The 20,413-nt window shown below is 39.3% G+C and overlaps 1 protein-coding gene across 1 annotated transcript in view; it reads right to left on the reverse strand.

Annotated features, from left to right (window-relative positions):
- EEFSEC (eukaryotic elongation factor, selenocysteine-tRNA-specific) overlaps positions 1-20,413 on the reverse strand; it is a 125,139-nt gene that overhangs the window by 40,353 nt on the left and 64,373 nt on the right. Inside the window, exons 5-6 of the mRNA XM_014943161.1 lie at positions 14,741-15,382; positions 120-276 (exon numbers count right to left, since the gene is read on the reverse strand). Coding sequence (XP_014798647.1) covers positions 120-276; positions 14,741-15,382 — 799 coding nt within the window. The remainder of the gene's footprint in view (positions 1-119; positions 277-14,740; positions 15,383-20,413) is intronic.

The raw sequence follows: 20,413 nt of genomic DNA on the forward strand, positions 1-20,413 counted from the left end.
AACTGGGTATGAGCTGATTTGAAAACTTCAGCAGAGTACAGGTAACATTCAGACTTGCAATATGGAAAGATGTTCCATGCTTGACATAGATTAGTATTTGTTAGCTGATAAGCACCCACCTGGAATTCGGATTTTAAATTTGCCACTTTGTCCGAAACCACCATCTATTATTCCATCTTCTCCTGTAGATAGTTTGACTTTTAGACCCACGAAAATCTGGATGTTTGTTTCCTTTTTAAACAACGAACGACCAATCACACTGTAATCATCCATCACCTGCAAAAGAAATAGGGCTTCATGAATATACAATCTGAAGTGACAAAAAAAATTACACCCATGAGAGTAACTAAGTTTGGTGACTTCTACCATCCAGCCCTTAGAAAACCATTTACCCCCAAATGAACAAAACTCTAGATGAGTCATTGAAACCGCTCAGTTTAAGGCAATTTGTATCTAAAACCATAGAAGACTTTGTGAATTAATATATTTCTGCTTTTACCCCCTTTCTTATAATATAGGAAGAATAAAACCTGCACCAAAATATGCTGTAAAGATCAGTTAATTCAAATCTTTTTTCTGCTTTGAAACATTTCCATGAAAGTCACTTAAGTACCTACGCTCACAAAAAGTTTATTCCATTACTTATCCTACAGCTAAGTACATTATCACCTACATAAACATTCTCCGTCTCCGAGCTCCAGACCTGCACTCCAACAGCTACACTTCCAAAGAAATGACAGAATTACTCAGAGTTTCTAAATAGAGCCTTTTAAATATTCACCTTTACATACACATTGATTTGTTAAACTAAAAGCCTTATGACCATTGTATCCAATTTTAATTTCAAGGTTTGTAACCCAGTGGGAAGAACCATTCCAAGTTGAATTCTTAATTAAGCTATCAGGAACAAGAGGCAGCAAGGTTGGTGGGTAAAGCGAGATAAACAACCCTCCCTTAGGCATTACAAAGTATAAGGTGCAGTCAAGTGAGCCTAATCCTGTAGGTGTGAATATCCTTGTATACCTAACGCCTGGAGTTAGCCTACCTCGTAGCCGCGGCAAGAACATTTATTTACTTATCTGAAGAAATAAGGGGCTATTACTTAAGTCTTTTCAAGTTTTTTTGGGTTTGGGTTTGTTTTTTTTTTTGGGTGGCAAAAGTTGAAGCTTTTCTTCATATCTTAGAAGCTATTTTTAGACAAATCTAAGGGTTTCAAAGACCAAAATGACTTAGAACGGTATAGAATAATAACCAATTTTGAACACTGCCCTTTATTTGGTTTAAATGAAGGCTCAAAGTATTGCTGGTTTATTAAGGTACTCTCCCCTTCCCTGAAGCCTCCTCCATAAACAACAGTGCATATACAGAATCACATCCCTAGCATTATTGTTTAGTGTTTTGTTACGTATGTATGCCCCTATTTTAATATCAATCTCAGCCCAGCAGTAAACTTAGCATCAGAAATTTCTTTTTTGTTTTATTTTAAGTGGGGTTTCCTTGCTCAGCTATAAACAGCCTTGAAAGGGCTGTGCAATATTAGAGAGCACTGGCAGGACCTCACCCTGTCCCGCACCACGTGCATATACCGGATGAGAAATGTCTACAGACCTTCTTCCTTCTCTCACATGGAAGTTGTGGCTGCCCCATCCCTGAAGGTGTTCAAGGCCAGGCTGGATGGGGATTTGGGTAACCTGGTCTAGTGGGAGGTGTCCCTGCCCATGGCAGGGGGGTTGGAACACAACAATCTTCAAGGTCCCTTCCAACCCAAACCATTCTATGAGATGACAACAGCACAGGCAGCTCCACTCCCAGCTGGGTACAGAGTCGAGGCTGCAGGCAGAAGCATTCAGATGTCCCAACAATATTTCCTGCCTGAACATCCACTCCTCATCTTTTCCCAAAAGGTCACGTTTCTGGGTTTTTTCTGGTGTGTTTGTCCTCAACCACCCCTTCAAAAAGCACTGCTTGAAAATAGCTTGTGAACCATTACAGGCAGTATCACTGCTTGGCAACCTCTGCCTTAAATTTAAAACTGAATAATGGCTTTTACTAGAGCTACTGATAATAGGTGGTGGTAGAGGGAGAAGATAAGCTTTCAGGCACACACTTGCCTTTCTTCAGGTCTGAAATAGAAGACTCACAGAAAAAGACGCTTTTAATTCCAACCTGAAACAGCACTTATATTCTCAAAACTTCCTTCATTTTTCCAATTGCATTAGCTGGTGAAATATAAATATTATCTGTTCCTATAAATCTTTTATTCCTAAAATGAGAATTTCACAACTGAACATTCCTCTCCTCCACCACTGGCTATGTGCTTCTTACCCCTGTGTCCGAGTCTCTTACACTCCAGTAAGGATATTCTATATATCTATTATTTTTAAAGTTATCCTCCCAAAATGGCACAGGAAGCCAGCTATAAAGACAACATAAACATCTTTTATTTTTCCCAGAGCACTTCAAAGTTATATTTAACTTAATTAAAGAGGGAATTACAGGGTAAGCAATCATACTAAGCTAGCACGGTTCAGTTTAGAGCCTCCCGAGCAAGGCTGTCAGAAAAAACTCAATGATATCTGTGAACAAGTGCTATAGGCATCGTGTACCTTTGAGTAAAATGGTGATGATAACCTACAACTGATTATTGTAACAGCAATAAAATTTATCACCATTAGGTATGCCATAGTAATTTAATAACTTTCGATTTTCAAATCTTTTATAAGTAAATGTGCTTTTTATGGTCTTAGTCTTGTACACACGGTTCAGGGAAGTATCCGAGGGCTCCAGCTGCACCGTTCCTTTCCTTCCAGTGGTAAACTTGTTAAAAAAATCCCTCCTTTAGCTGATCGATGTGTTCTGTCCGTATCACCATTATTACTGAGGCATCTCCACAGATGGAGAACAACTGCTTTAGGGGCACTGAGAGCGTGATTAGTGACTTGCCTGAGTGGCTGTTTGGAATGAAACCTTTATGACCCAAAGTCTCAGTCTTATACACTAAATACTATACATCCCATCCTGTGTTGTCTGTCCCCCCCAGTTAGCCTGTCATCAATTTATCCCTGACGAAGACTAAATAAGAGAATGCCCGATGTAACAAGAACTAAGGTAACTGATCAGTAAAACAGTAAAATAAACAGGTGAAGGAGATGTAATTGCTACGAAGGAAACCTCATTTTCTCAACTTTAAGACCATATTAGAAAAATAAAAGAAAAAATTTTGGTTTAGTCTTGCTTTGTCAAAAGGCAGAGAAACGCATGTTGTTCTCTCCAAATGAAACTCAACACTTCCAATTACTTTACCAGCAATTTACCTCCAATCGCTGGATTTTAAGTTAATCCCCTTTGAGTTCTCAGAACATCTACAATGGCAATCACTGCCTATTAGCTGAACAGCCTTTTGGGAGATCTTTCTGCTTTTCTCTCAAACACTTTTTTTTTTTTATAAAATATTATTAACTTAAAAAGCCAAACGCCGCAAAGACAGTAAGGGATACGCAGTCTGCTCTGGAGCAGCAGCAAGGGGCCTAGCAATGAGGGCAGACTAATTTTATTAACTTCAGGGAAACTTCAAAAAGCTTTAGGGCTTTAATGCCAGACAGAGACGACCCCAAAAGTCAGTTTAAGTGCTGCATAAACAAAGGATTAGGGCAAGAAAAAGCTGAAGGCTCCTTGCATTTCTTGTTTATATTGTCATATGACCTAGTAGGAGTGGGAGAGGGCTGCCTCTCTGACTTTAATCCCCCACGGTGTACAGTGGCGTTTCAGTTCACTGACCTACATTACGATAATATTTTTTTAAATTTATGGGCAGAGGTGCAGCATCAAACTCACTTAAGGACTTTAAAAAAAGAAAAGAGGCGAGGGGGGGAGAAATACCCAGAAGAGAAAAATTTTCTGGCTGGTGTCGTCTCCCCCTCTCACTTAGGTTAGATCAGCAGCTTAGAAAGGGATTTCAAGTTCAAAGGGAACGTCTCTGTTACTCTTGTTTTATGGCTTAGACCAGAGGACACAATAGCACTGAGTTTATGAAATATCCCTTCCCACTTGGCTTTTGTGTTTGCAGGAAAAAAGTAAACAGCACTTTATAACCATAGGTGAAGTATCTGCATATAACACTGCACATAACACTTCTGCTAACACCAAGCAGTTCACAGACAAAATTAACCACCTCACACTCATCTAAGCAGTGCTTACGCTACCGTATATTGTTTGCAAAACCACAGTTAATGTTACATGTGTTGGTGGTTCAGTGCAAACCATAGTATAATTCCAAGGAAAAATAACGCTGCTATTTCCCTTTGAGCAGGGATAGCAAGCTGTACTGCCCAGCCTGTTAAACCACCCTCATTTTATGATAACTTAGAAATTACTGTCATCTGAACACCCTCTCAAACAATCCATCACACATGTTTTGAAAGCAAATAACTCCATGTCTTAACATATCTGCAGGAAAAAAAAGGAGGGGGGGATGAGAACAGAAACACACACGAGGAAACGAAGTGGTGCCAGAATGAGACGGGAAATAAGAAAAGGTTTGAGACAGAGAAAGTAAAAGCACTGAATGCTAAATACTAGAAAAAGACACAGAGAGAAAGAATAACTTTTTCTAATTTAATCTAAAACTATATGCTTTTAAACAGAAATAAAACAATTTTTTTTAAAAAAAGGATAAAAACAGTTCTGAGGATTATTCTCAGCAAACTGGTAAATCGTCCATTGAAACCAAAGCAGCAAACAGGAGGGGAAACAAAAAGAACCTATGACTAACACTGAAAATACAAAGTATTTTTATTACTTTTTTGTACTTGAGAAAAAGTACACTCGAGACACCTTCATCATGATCAGTGACAGCTCATTTACTTCTAGAAAACAGTTTTGAGCACTTTCCATTTCTGTGTCAGAAATGGGAATATTTTGGAGGCTGCAAATTCCTGTTTCTCCTTTTTTGAAACATGGCTTCATGCATTGAGAAAATGATGGTAAATGAGGCAGCAAGAAAGGAGGAAGGAGAAAGGATTTCACCGACAATTGTATTTGCAGCTTTTTTGATTCTCCAAAGACTGTTTTAGCTTATAGTTTGTTACTAAGAACTAGGTGATCAGCTTGGTACAAAGAACAAATGATTTGGTCAGCCACACCATTTCCTTACATCAGCAGAAAAGCATTAAAGGCTTTTCTTTCTGCAGTTCCCTCAACACTAGAAGCTTTCAGTGGTGTGCTGGGCTCTGAAGACTTTTTTTCCTCACCATCCTCCAAGTAAACAAACTAAACTTCTGCCTTTGAACATCCATCCAGGAAGAAGGAACAGAGAGGAAAAGTTCATCTTCAGTACCTCACCTCTCATTATTGCTGTTTTAATAGAGCAAGAAGCCATCACAGAGATATTTTCGTATATCCACTAACTTTGGTTTTCAGATGTTTGTCCCATCTCTCTCCAGCCTACGTTTCTTGTATCCAAGAAACATCTTCCTTTCTCTGCCCTTCTCTTCCTTTCTCAGTAAAGGCACGGTTGCATTTGAGAATTTCTAACATGCAGCCATAAACACCATTCCCTTTGCTGAGCATAACCTGGTTAAAACCAGTACAGGAGTGGAAAAGGAAATTCTAGTATTGACTTGGGACAATAAGAACTGCATAACCAGACTGGTTTAGATTGAAAACCTCTGTATGTACCAGTTGGTGTTCTCCAGGCACACACAGGGTACAAACAGGGCACTAACTTCACTATACACCTTTATAGTGCACTTTTTCTTCACCTCTATGTGAAGTTTGGAAGGGCTGAATCCCAAAACCCACAGGCACCAAATTCCTGATACAGCCTAGTTCAGAACACATTCATTTTACCAAGTGAGAAGAAACTGTTCTATGTCATGATTTCATTAATCTTTACACCAATCTATGCTGTGTTCCCTTTATGTAAGAAGAGCAACATCAACAGAGACGGAAGAGAGGAGGCTACAGGCTGTTAGTACATATGATGCTGCTCAGGACCCTCCATCTCCAGACCAGACAGCCCTGGCATGAAATGCTCTAAAGATTAAAAACCCTGTAATCCTTAATATCCAAGCACAAACCAAGAAAGAGGCTGTTCTGTAGAGCAGAAAACCTGTAGATGCAGAAGTCTTGACTTGGCCTTGTGAGAAGAACTCAGAAGATTGCCAAGCTGGAGACACTGCCTCCCAGGCTGCAGTTCCAAGCAGGACTCTGGTGGTATCTCCATGACTTGAGAACACTCAGGCACTTTCTGCCACAGTTAAAATACTTTAAAATAGTTGAAATCTCAGGTTCTGAGATCTTAAACATCCAAGAGGAACCATCAGTAAGTCTGTCAAGCATCACTTGGAATAGTGCATAGATCCGGCACATAGCAGTAGCTCAAGTATAGTGACAGTAAGTTGATTTATTTCTAAAGGAAACTGCCCACAAATACCTTGGGGAGGGCAGAGAGGAACAAAGAAGAGAGGCTTATAAAATCCTCACTGGAAATTAAGCAGGTAACGAGGACAAGCCTGTGAAGAGCTGCCTGAAGCAACTGAAGCCAAGGGAGAGGAGAGGAGAGAGCTGACTCAACAGATGTACATCTCCTTCTGAAGGCACCACATGGACACACAAACATCCCAATCTGTCCCCTCCCCTAATGTTCTCTAACTCCAGTGTGTGGATCTGCCCAAAGCCCAACTGTCCATCATCTCTCTCGGAGAACAATTTCCCCCTGCCATGTGGTGAACAAGGTTTGTAACAGATGTACATCTCCTTCTGAAGGCACCACATGGACACACAAACATCCCAATCTGTCCCCTCCCCTAATGTTCTCTAACTCCAGTGTGTGGATCTGCCCAAAGCCCAACTGTCCATCATCTCTCTCGGAGAACAATTTCCCCCTGCCATGTGGTGAACAAGGTTTGTGGCATCAAGCAATACAAGCCTGTGCTGAGCATTTGTAACGCAAATCCCAGTGAAGGTGTACAGTAGAGGGATGGTTACAGTTCAATTCTATGTAGGTTTAGTTTTGTTTTACCTTTTCACTTTAAAAATGCCTAGGAAATTACATTTATATAAAACCTAAGTTATTTAAGTTGCAGAATTGGGCACTTTGAGAAGTTAAGAAATGCCAGATGTCCATACAACCTTATTCTGTCCCTCTTTGATATGCCCTGTGATATATTCTTTAGATGACCACATCCAAAAAAATTTCAGAGAAACCCTGCCTTAAGGAAACACAGACATTCCAATCTGTCCCCTCCCCTAATGTTCTCTAACTCCAGTGTGTGGATCTGCCCAAAGCCCAACTGTCCATCATCTCTCTCGGAGAACAACTTCCCTCTGCCATTTGGTGAACAAGGTTTGTGGCATCAAACAATACAAGCCTGTGCTGAGCATTTGTAACACAAATCCCAGTGAAGGTGTACAGTAGAGGGATGGTTACAGTTCAATTCTATGTAGGTTTAGTTTTGTTTTACCTTTTCACTTTAAAAATGCCTAGGAAATTACATTTATATAAAACCTAAGTTATTTAAGTTGCAGAATTGGGCACTTTGAGAAGTTAAGAAATGCCAGATGTCCATACAACCTTATTCTGTCCCTCTTTGATATGCCCTGTGATATATTCTTTAGATGACCACATCCAAAAAAATTTCAGAGAAACCCTGCCTTATTAAGTGCACAGGGTAGAGGCACAAGGGAACAGAATTAATGTTGCATAGGCAACTGTAAATCTGGTATTTCCTAACTTTCAAGTGCTTGATTTTGCAACCTAAGTAACATTCTTAATTTATTTTTGTATCCAATAAATAAAATAGTGTGTTGGTTGCCTTGCTGACAAACCGATTCCCCCACAGGTGACTCTTACACAACCTCAGAAAAATCAAGACCAGCTGTCCATACACTTGTAAGACCCAAAAGCACGTCTGTATTTTAAATTTAATAATATAAATAATAACCATAGGTGTTACTCAAACCTTGCAAAATTCTACTACCCAGTCATGTGAAGCAAGGCATTCTTTTCTTGGTGAGCGAACAAAATACCAGTCTTATCATATGAGCAAGCAAGCAGATTCTGTGACTTAGCTGGTACACTTTCATGACAAATTTACTCTACTCTGTTAATCCATACGTTGTGTCAGTCAGTAAACATCGCTACTCTCTTCACAGTACTGTTTAACAGAAATGGTATTTCTGTTTAACGAGCATCAAGTTCTCTCTTCCCCTTCCTCACTAAGCATCTCAAACCCTTTTACTCAAAAACTAAACAAAAGCCAATAAATAAACGCATCTTTTATATTCCTATTTTACAGTTCATTTTAACTAGCAAATGTGCTGTGCACTTTTATTCACCTGATTGCCTTCATCTCTGTATTATTGCTGTATTTAGCATACCATCAGCAGCCAAGCAGAACCAAACAAACTCATGTTCAGACTTCAAAGCAGGAAAAATATTAATTGTGGCATCTGCATGTTTACAGTAGCTGGAGTGACATCCACCCACTTCTCCCAGTCACAGAAGGTTCTGCAGAGAGCCCAGGTCACTGCCTGTGCCTTCAGGCAGCACTCAGTCCATTGACACTGTACACTTTGGCTTCTTACTCCCTTTGTGCCCGCATTGGTCTGTGCCATTCCCTGGCTGATGCAGGGTTTTACTTGCTATCCTGCTGGAACCACAGTGCCACTATGAGAAAACAGCAGATGAAGCATTAGTCCCAGTAAGCCACTGAAACAGCCTTTAGCTAGAAAAAAATAAGTCAGATGGAAGAATCTAACAATCTGAGCAGATAAAATTCACGTCTCTTCATTCCTAGCAGCACTGCAACCACGCAACAGAAAATTTAAGGAACAGTATTTCTGTAGCACATATTTTAAATACAGTGCACAGGCAAAACTGTGTGAAATAAATTTGGGTATGACTGATATCTAGAAAGGATTCAGTGAAAAAGTACCAGTGCTGCTCACACATGATCCACTAACTCAGGATTCTTTCCAGACAGGAATACTGTAACTCCCATGCTTCCCTAACTTACCACCTCCCCAAGCAAAGGTAACCTCCCCAGAAAGTATCATCCCGTAAGTGAAGCACATTGGATGTTCCTATTTGCTCATGGGCAAGTTCCTTTTTCCTCCACTGTACCCTACTTTAGCAGTTTGGTTAACTGTGTGGCTGAGCTACTATGAACTTAACACATACTCTGTAAATTAAATGTTGGTGTTTTCACTCATAAAGAGTCATAAGGAATTAAGAGACAAAATAAGGCTGATAACTGCTAAAAAAAAATATGCCATTTTCACAACTGCTGCTTTTCCAGCTCCCTAAAGGATAGTCTGGGTCATTGCTGGTCATCAACAAATTTAAATACTGTTTTCTCAAACTTCCTGCAGTTGCTTAGTAGTACTCATCTCCACAGTACCCCATCCTTCTTCTGAAAAGCCAAAAAAAAAAATAAAAATCTGTTAAGCGATGGTGACCTTCCATTTGACCACTCAGGTAATGCAGTTGCTCTGACACAGCTCTTGTTATCCTACTGTAAGAAGAGGGGAAAAAAAACAACCAATGCTTTCTTTTAAAAGATGCTGAAAGATAAGCTTTTTCTCTCCCATTCAAGCAGAGAAGAGATGCTCTGATAGAAATCTTGATAACTTACCCTGCTTTCACATCTTGCTCCTGCAACAATACTTTTCTCCTTAGGGACACTTAGATCACACCAATATTCAAACAATTAGTAACACATTGTTATTAAGCAATAAGTGATTCTTCCATCCTCCAGAATCTAAGCATGCTAAGCTACATGATGACCTCGGTCCCCATAAAAACAAGTTCCATAAGAAAACTCGCTATCCAGCAACCTAAAAAACTTGGGAACAGAGAAGCTATAAATAAAACTACAACATCCCACAGCTGTGACATGAAACCGCTGAAGAAACAAGCGCAGTGTGATTACCATCAAATAAGTAAAGCCTAAGAGCAAGGCAAATAATGAGAAAAATACATTAAGAACCTTGAAACACACAGGGAGAATTAATTCTTCTTAATATCAGAGAAACACAGAGAAAGTATCTTTACGAAGGACAAGCCTGTTCTCATCAGAAAATGTTCTGTTATGCTTAAAATGGGAAACAATCACAGCTGAGATACACGTTTATTTTTCACTACACAAGCTTGGAAGTGCAGAAGGTGCAGCTTGCACTATGCCAGCAAGGCAGAAAGTTTTCCTTCTCCTTTTGTTTCTGCCACAGAGCTACTGATTTACGAGCATCCTCGACAATAGGACCCTGTGGCAACCATCCTAAGATAAATCCTGCTTGTGCAAACACTTTCAAAACAGGCAGAATATCTGAGTCACGCAGGAAAGCATGATGCACTTCTACGGTTCACCTTTCAGTCAAAGCTCGTTGCACTCAACCTGCATGTCCATGGAAGCCAAAGAACAAATAACATGACAAATATAAAGGATTTATCCCAGGAACTAAGTAACCAACCGCCTCATGAGTCAGACTAGAATTAATCTGCAATGCTGCGTAGAAGTAAAATTCAGAGAGGAAGGTATTTCAGAGATGGTGTTAGGATTAGTACAGTTCTCTCTCTCTGCACGCAGAACGGCGAGCAGACTATCTACAGAAGCACAAGACCAAGAACACCACAGTTGCTTTTTGTCTCCAGAATTTCACTCCAGGGGCTGCTGACCTGCTGCAGTGTAGCAAGCCCACACTCACAGCCACCACCGTATGCCGATTCAGAGGGATAAACTTTCTTCACAGCATCTCATTTTCCCTATTTTTTTTCCACCAAGATTCCCACATCACGCTCCTTAAAGTGACACTGGTGTTCACAATAGCCCTCTCAGCCCTGCTTTTACCTTTTTATCAGTACAAGCCACTTGTTGCCAGCCCGGCTCTTTTTCCTATTGAAAGTACATTTGTCAGGCAGCCAAGGTTTTGCAAAAATAAAGTGTCTAGAGGGCAACAGTCTCTGGCCCCACACAACCACGCCAGAAAGATGCTTGACAGATCCTTCCACTGAACTTCTCCCGTCTCAAGTCTCTCTTTCCAGAGAAAACTGTAGTAGTATTTCACATTTTTAAATCACCCAGTTAAGCAAATACAAACCTTTGCCAGTGCCCTCTTAGTTCTGAGGGAATGGCAGATTTTAATCCTCCTTGAAATGAACCCCTAAAGACTTACTGTAACCCCAAACCAAATCTAGTCTAAAGCAAAACAGGAGCATACACATGCTTCTACAACAATTCAAAAACATCAGCTAAAATTCTAACTTCGGTTTGAATCATGCAACTTTTTTGCAACCAAGATGCAATCCCAGCAGAGGTGCAGACCCCAAAATGCCCCATCCCAGCTAGAAACATGTTTCCTGCACTCTGCAGGATCTCAGACAACACTAACGTAACCAAAAAGGCAGATGATAAATGTTTTAAAGCCAAATATGTCAGATAATACAGTAATACATACCAAAAAAATAAAAATAAATCAGAATAAATAAGGAAGGATGTGAAAAGGGAGGCTCAAGGATAGGCTGCAGACAGGCAAATTATAACAGAATAACTGTAGTAAGGCTTTGATTCTTTTGCTCCCAGTGCTTTACTCAATCTTAGCATTAAAGAAGTAAGATACCAAAAGGAAACAGTGAGCAGTACAAAAAGTGTAAGGGTATTTGAATTTTTGTAGAATATTTACCATCACTTGGGCAGGTGAGAAAATCCAGGAAGCTTTGGCGTGACTTTTCACTAAAATGTACTAATTCAAGACTGATTACTGATTAAAGTACAGGGTTTTTTTACCTTCTTCAAAAATAGTGCCTACCCTGTTCATAGATTTGATTTCTATGTGAAACAGCAAAAATGTCACACTTGATTTTAGAGAGCCAAAAAATCTTTGAGAATAAATGTTGCTCTTTTATTAAAAAAATAAACCTTAAAATCCAGGGGGTGCCACGCACAAGGGGTACAAAAGAAAAGTACCGTGATGCTGAAACTTAATGAATTTACAATTCTTACTATTCCATTAGTGCTCGGAAATTAATCAGAATAGGAACAAAAAGCCAAACCATAAATGCCTGATTTCTCCTGGGTAAACTGGTAGTTAAACTGCAGGGAATATATTTTAATTCTAGCAGCAGGCAGGGGGCTTGGGAGAGCCCACATCAGATTATCTGCAGCCTTTTACAGACAGGTACTATTGAATTCCACTACAGTCCGGTTCCGAGAGCGTGTTTCCAGCCCCAGCTGAACTCGGGAGGGCGGACGGTACGTGCCCCTGCCTCCCTCTCTCCCAGCCTTTCAGGAAGCTATGAAGCTAATTTTCCCCAGCAATATTCCCTGGAGGAAAAGTTCACTTCTCATGAAGGTAACATGCATTTTTTAATTTATTTTTTTTTTTATGCCTCCCCAGGGAAGGTGAGGAGGGGGGAGCTTCCTTACTCAACAGAGAAAGACATTTTCCTGTATCGGTGCCAAGAATAGACACCCTAAATTCAGCGATCCTAATCTCCAGCCATCCATCAGCAGCAGGGTGGGACCAGCTGATTCAGATTTTCTATTAGCCAGCCACTTTGTGTACTAAAATAAGTCACCGTACCACCCAGTTGTTCCCACTGCTCTCTGCTCTGCAAAAGCACAGACTTGATCGTAGCTACCTTGGCTGATGCTGCAAGCACCTCCCCAGCAGGTCCTTTATAACCACCCACCAACTCTCCCAAGTCCCTGCATGTCCCTGTGACTTTACATCGTGAGCTTTTCTTACGACATGTGCTCCACTGTCCTTTTGGCACGAATCAAGGAAAACACCCACTCTGGGTATCTACAGTACCCCAGGAGGCAGAATCCAAGAACAATCCTAACCTGGAGACAGACTATTCAATGGCAACTGTTCCAACTAGTATTCACACAGGCAGTGATCAAGGCTCATATATAGGGCACACTGTGACAGATAAAGACAGGATAAAATAATAAACCCCCCAGCTATATGTTTTAAAAGGCATGGGAAAGTATCAAAGCAGTTCACTTATATGTCAGCCTAATATATTACTCTGTTGGTCAAATATTAAATAGCCCTCATTCATTGGTTAGCTTCTAGACCAGAACATAAAATGTGTAATTTGATTAAGGTTATTCCATTATTTACTCAATAAAATGAATAGCAAATACGTAAACTAGCAAAGGACTTAAAAATAACACTAAATAAAAACAATTAACAATGCACAACCGAGGCTAACAGCAAACTCTGTTAACCCAGTCAGACAACTCACACACAGTTGGAAGTCTCCAGGTTTTCAACTCCCACAGACTAGTGCTGTGCATTGGGGGCAACAATAAAGGTTCATTTCAGTTAAACAAAACACATACTTTTTTTTTTTAAAGCTAAAACAGCAACATCGAAACTTCAGAGGAAAGGGGGAAATACAAATTGCTTGTTTCATCAATTAATGTATTGAAGCGTTTAGAAAAGAACCTCACTAATTCAAAATCATTCCCTGACAGGGATCTTGGTTTATTTTTTACTATTCAATTAGTAAAGCAAACAAACAAAAAAGAAAGTATTCAAGAAGTCTGCACTATAAATTGCAAGAATAGTAAGGTATGTTAAGCGTGTAGTCTCCTATAGTAAAGTAGAGATATTATACTTTACTCAACATAGCTTTATGGAATTTTGAAAAGAAGTAAGAACGCTAAACATTTTGTTCAAACAATCAGGTTTTGGATTAGGAAAATAAAAATTAATAGTTCTTAATTAATAGCTCTTCTAATACATCAAGTATACATTCACTAAAGTTTATATCAACTCTGCTCATTTAGGGGTAGGCAACTTGATTATTTATATATTACACATCTCCACCCAAGCCATTCATCGTGAAAAATTCCACTATGGGATGTATAAACAAATGGTTCTCCACCAATTACTGGAAGGTAACCACCACCAAAATTGGACTTATGAGAGGAGCATAATAATACCAGGCCACTACAGAAAGTGTATCTATTTGTACTGAAGAGAGAGTAAAAATTCCTAGTTAAGTTTTACTCTAGATGCTAATTCCTCCAGAAAGCACTTCTATTTTCTGCCACAATGAAGCAGGTCAGTTCCATACACTGTGGCAGATTAACACCTCTGCAACACAGAAACAACATGCAATAATCAAGCCTCCAAGTCCTCCACATCATGAGCTTGATCCCACCTTCAGCATCTATAGCTCTGTAAGGCAACTTGTAGGAGATTCTTTTTGCTTACTAAAATAATTATTAACAAATACTTAATAAAATATGAAAATGCATAAAAGAATTAATAGCGTTCTTTATGTTATTTAATCTAATGCTACTTTTTATTTGTTTAACACTGTCTTTACATTTTCAGCGTAGTGCAGAATAACTATGTAAAATATGTCAATAGAAGGGTAGAAGTTTTGTCAACTGGGAAGAGAACAGCTGAGCCACTTTGGAGGGTAAACAAACAAAGCAAGTTTGCAGGAAGAACAGAGTGGCAAGACATCAACAGGATCAAGGAAAAACCAGCATCAAATTACTCAACACCACATTGAGCCAAATAAACTAGTCACTTTCAAGCAGTGATTTTCTGACTGTTTGCAAGCAGACAAGATGTGATACACTAGGTATACAAACACAAGAAAAACGTGTATAAAGACTCTGGGACATAACAGTAAACATTCCATAGCTCACCAATAAATGTAGGTACACAGAAAAAAATATTTCCCCTTCCCATGTACAGAATTAAAAAGACAGCTTACCCTTTCCACTTGTCCTTCTTTATGCTTCAGTTTGTACACTTTCAGCTTTGGAAGGAAAGTCTCCATGTAGTTCTTGTCTTCCATGCCCTGGAGCAGCACCCCATGGAACGCCAACCTGCAGGTATTTGTGTGAATATCTGTATCCAGTTTGGAGCCAATCACAAGGCACAGTTTGGGACAAGTGACTGGTTTTTCAAATTCTAGCAAAGCCCACTGTTGTCTTGGGAGCTGGACTTCTCCTGCCTGGTCATTTTCTTTGTTCTCCTCTGAAGAATTTGAGTCCTTGGACAAATATTCCTCTTGATAAAGGTAATCTTTTTCAAAATCAAAATCATTTTCTTGAATTTCTTCATTGAAGTCAGCAGGGGCTGGACTGAAAAACATCACTCTTCCCATAACTGTTTCATGACCAACTGTGATATGGAACTTGGCCTTGGTCTGAAGAGCTCCTCGAAAATACTGGATTTTCTTCAGGGAGATTATTGCAGCATGGATGGTGTGAAGTGATTCTGGGGTGCAAATCAGGCCTCTTTCTAGCAGCTTGGGATCAAACTGGGTTACACAGATACCTACTCTGTCACCCTGCATAGCGTAAGTCACAGGCGTATGGAACATCTGCATGGACTTGACTTTCTTTGTCACCTATTGATGAAAGAGCAAGAAAAAAAATAATGAAGCAATTTTTGCACATGAGAGCATCACAAATACAAAGCCACGTATCACACTCTGCTGTCTTGTAAGATGACTCACCTTTTAGAAGAGTCCACAATTCAAATCTTTTTTCTGATAAGGTGTTTATGTTGCTACCTGTTGTATTCACACTAATGCTAGATATTTGGATAAGTAATCACTCTGCTTGAAGTCCCTACATGAGATAACAAGCTTTTAATACTGAAACGATATTTTTGACAATTAAAATTATTTATCTTCTAAATAAATATTACATACTTGGACAAGAGTCATTAGTACAGGAAAGTTATACAACAACATATTTTTTGAAGGGCTGAAACCTCAAAATTCAGATCCAAGAACTGAGGTCTCCACAGGAATGCTCCGTTTCAGAGTTCATTTCTTTAGTACGTCTTTATCAATACACAATAGATCATACTGTAAACACATACACCACAACATTGCTAGAATGGATCTCAACTCTCAGCATAATTTCTTCTTCTCTCTCCCTTTTCTTAGTACCAATTCTACAGATATCAAAAAGGTTCATGTCAAATGCTATTATGCAATTCTCACCATTCAAGCCATTTGTACCTGTCTTACTCAGCTGGACCATTCTCAAATCAATTTCTCACCACCACCTGCCCCTTAGCAGCCTGCCTTCTAAGGCTGGACCACCCCATTTATCTTCTAAGTAAGAAGCCAAAATACCCCAGCACTGATGAAGAGAATTCCAAATCAGCAGATCTGGGTTTCATCCTCAGTATGTCCACAGCTTAGAGCACATCGTTTAGGTCAGACAAGACAGAACAGTCTAGAGAAGTTAACCTTATCAATTTTAATCACCGAATCATTTACTTGCAGGATAATACTAAAAATATCAGCTTTTTTCTGCATCTTGTATGCAGTAAGTAGAAACAGAACTGTTTTTCACCTTTTCCTTTTCTACAATGCCTGCCGCCCTGAATGTACTTGCCTTCCAGCAAATCTTTGTATTCCTATTCCCAACAATTCCCAACATCACCAAACTAAGCAATACTAAGAGAAGACAAAAAAAAAAAAAAAAGAAAAAAACACTAAAGAGAATAAGAATGAAATATCTACAGATCATAATCGATGGTTACAATAAGGAAAGAGATTAAGCAGAATCTTTGTTAGAGGAATACAAGCCACCAGCAGCCCTGAAGCTAACATCCAGCAAGTAAAAAATTGCTGACAATGAATGTCACAGCCCTGAGCCCAGCCAGCCAAACCCTTTGAAGTGAGAGGTTGCTGAGCACTGATGCACTCAGTGTCCTGACATCAAGCCTAACCTTTCTCTGGATAGAAGGGCAGTCACAGACAGGAGAGCAAGGTTCAGGAGATAGTCGGTTCCCATATATACGTCTATTGGAACGGGGTGAGAAAACGGAACAATTTATTTGGAGAAGAGATTATTAAAGAGTTTGAACAGAATGTAAAAAAAAAAAAAAAAAAAAAGGAAGACAGACTTAGAGAGGAACAAATTGCAGAAACTTAGATCAAAATAGAGAAGTAGGTGAAAAGTCTATTGGCTGAGCTAAACCCTTCAGTAACTGGTATATAAGACTCCCAATAAGTCAGCAAAAAAAAAGGTCGCAGACATACACAGAAAGCTGATTTTAAAAGGGGGGAAAAAAAATCTAGCAGCTGCACAGCTTCTAGAAAACAACAAAAGTCCTGTACTCCTTCTTGAAATCATAATTATACAAATAACAATGGCCATGAGCTTCACCACTACAAATATTGTTTGGGTTCCCTGGATCTCTGGCTGCTGGTCAAAACCAAAAGAAACACCCTTTATAGATCACAATAAGTTATTATTGCAACATTTTTCAAATCAAATGCCACATCAATGCCTGTGGATTCTTGGAGAATCCACAGAATATTATGAGAAAGAAGATCCAAGAGGTGTGTCCGTGTAAGAGGAAAACCTCTGTCTAAAAAGCCCTGACCAAAATAGTTTGATATGATCTTAACTGATGTCAGAACTGACTTAAAAAAGCTATTCTAAACACTCACTAGGATTTCAGCTTCAAGAATGTTTATACTCAAATATACAGTCATTATCCCTTTAGCCAAACCTCCTAAGACAGTACAACCTATCTAGATGGATTGGGGAGAAACAATTTAGCACTCGCCTCCATCTCTCTGCTCATTTCCAAGGTTGTACTCCTAAAGGCTGGCAGGATGGTGGCTTGAACCAAACCCTTCCTTCTTCCATTCCCTATAACCTGCCCCTTCCTCTCCAGTTTCAATCATTGTGACAGTTGCAACACTGATGACACAAGTAACATGTAAAGACTTTTAAAAAAATAGAAGGTTTTTCTAAATATATGTTTCAAAGGAATGAACAAACACTACAAGATTGAAATCGCCATATGAAAAATATCAGCCCAAACCATGGGGGGCTGAAAGACTTCTGTGATTTCCTAAGCAATAATACTGGCAGTAAATCTTCCATCTTCTGCAACCACGGACAGGGTGAATAAACTGACAAGAACTAAGGAACCTTCCATCCCCGTCGCTCCACAATACATTTGTAATACAGCTGTAAAGTCACTTTAAATGACAAAAGCTTGCTTTAATTCCTATGTGTAGGAGAAACTTTGCAGTGAAGTATCAATACAGGAGTATTTTCCAGTGTTGCAGGAGGCTTGAACAGGATGACTCCCATTCACAGATTTGCTAAAGGTCCTCACAGTCTCCAATGCAAGTTTCAAGAAAAGTCTTGGATCTTGACTAATTCTCTTGCAGGCTGCTCTTTCAGAAAAGAGCATCCTAATTAAAAAACAACACTGAAAATTTGCAGAATCATCTAAAGCTTCTTCCCTCCCCAACCAAAGCAGATTACCTGAGCTGCCCCCAACTCTCTCGGAGGAGGGAAACTCCCCACAATGGCTGCGCTCACCAGAGCTTTAAGAATCACCTGATTTCATTGTAGCTGGGTCTGGCTTTCAGACAGGTCTGCTTGGCCTGGGTCATGTCAAGGGGAAGATAAGGCATTACTCAACCTACTGAAAATCAGTGCTTCTTGCTGATCTGTCTAGTATCTTGCAGATGATTTAATCACCCCATCTATATGTGTTTTAAATGTAAATAGTTTTTCCCCTTATATTCATGGTATCTATTCTTGTATCTAAAGTTCCCATACACATATCAGAGGACAGAAGAAAAGTAAATGGGAAGAACATATTCAAGCCCACTCCTCTTTTTTCCTACACGTTCTCAGTACCAGAATCGACTGTAAAAGGAGCACCGTATCTTAACTGACCATAAACTCTGTTCCAAGAGCAAAACACATGTAGGAATCAGAATCTGAGCAGAACAATGCTAGAGTGCACTAAGGTGATCGGGAAGGGAGGATTAGATCACACGAGAACCGAGTTGGAATTGCATCTCCTTCAAAAGGTCAGATGTGGAACCAGCAGAGAAGTGAATCAGTGAGTTGATCTGCACCCACTGGATCAAATAACAAGAGCCAAAGTAGCTTTAAATCACCAACTTCCTGTTTTCTGAGCAGACCAGGACCATCAGTACAGTATTTCATCCCCTTTCACTCTGACCCCGACTGACAGAGACATTCATCCGTGGTTTAAAATACTCCAAATGTAGGGTTTTTCTTCAAGAGACTGAAGTACATAACTAAAACTCATCTTTGTTTTGCCTGGCCTTTAAAATACAAACCTGGAAGTGCTGAAAAGGATGCAACTGGCCCCCAGTATTCGATTTGTTTCTCTTATGGAGATCCAATTTCCCTGTGTAAGGGAACCCCACAAGTTACAGCACAGTTCTAAACTTTCCCAATATTTTCTTTAGCTTTACAGCAACAGAAATTTCAAGTAAGGAGGTGGGGTTGGATCGCTCCATCCACCCATTTACCAACAGAACAACATTAAATACTTCAGAACATTCTCTCCTGAGCAATAGGAATTCCTATCTCAGGCCTGCCGTGACCAATACCTTTGCCATTTCTTTGCATTTATTTCGGGCACCTAGTTTTTGTCCCTCAAAACGCTGTCTGTAAGACTTCTCTCGGCCATGAAAATACTGCAATGCCCTTTTTAGCAATCCACTAAATAGAGACATATTTTACTTTTCTTTTGATGAATTGGGCATTTAGATGCAAAAAGAACGTGTAAAATATTGAGTGCAACTTTAAAGAGAGAGACTTTATTGCATGCAAACAATGTAGGTAAACACGGAAAACTTGGATACTGTTATGAAACTTGCTATAAACTTCACTAAGAAATTCATTCACATTTTGTTTTCTAATAGTGGCACACAAGGGAATTGATTATATCTTATCATATAAATCAAGAGCCATGTGTTGAAATCTTACATCATTTATAAAGGGATTTGCTTCACTTTTTAAATTTTATTTGTATAATCACATTAATGTTCCTAAAGCATTATGTAAAGGTCTATAAAAAGAGTAAGAAATAAGAAGTTTACGTGTTCAAATGTAGATTAAAAAAATGCAAAACAGAAACCAAAAGCACCCAAACAGTTCAGCCCTTGAGATAAACAAATGTATTCAATATAAGAGAACCCGCTATTTGAAGACCAAAGGAAAAGCCCACTAAGATTTTCAAAGCAGTTTAGTACAGACTAATAGAAAACAGGATACAGAAAAAGTCCACTAATTACTTTTTCCCCTGATATGTCAGAGCTTCTTTTCCTTTATTTATCCAACTTCCATTAAGTTATCAACCATATGCCATTGCTCATAGCTTCTTCAGATAAGAACCTAGCCATCCTGCTGCCTCCCAATGCTGTGAGTGCGTCTTCTTGATATAAAAGATACAGCAACCATGCTTCCCTGTAATACTGATGAGAAACTGCAAAGTTAAAATAACCTACTAGAGAAATACTGATTATAAACAGTACTTATAAAAGAAGTATTATATATGTATTACAAAAAAAAAAAAAACCCTGCTTCAACTGCAGAGGGCTCCAACCAGTTTAAAAAAAAAATCACATCTC

This window comes from Calidris pugnax, unplaced genomic scaffold (assembly GCF_001431845.1).
Source record: "Calidris pugnax isolate Ruff unplaced genomic scaffold, ASM143184v1 scaffold128, whole genome shotgun sequence".
Taxonomy (NCBI): Eukaryota; Metazoa; Chordata; class Aves; order Charadriiformes; family Scolopacidae; genus Calidris; species Calidris pugnax.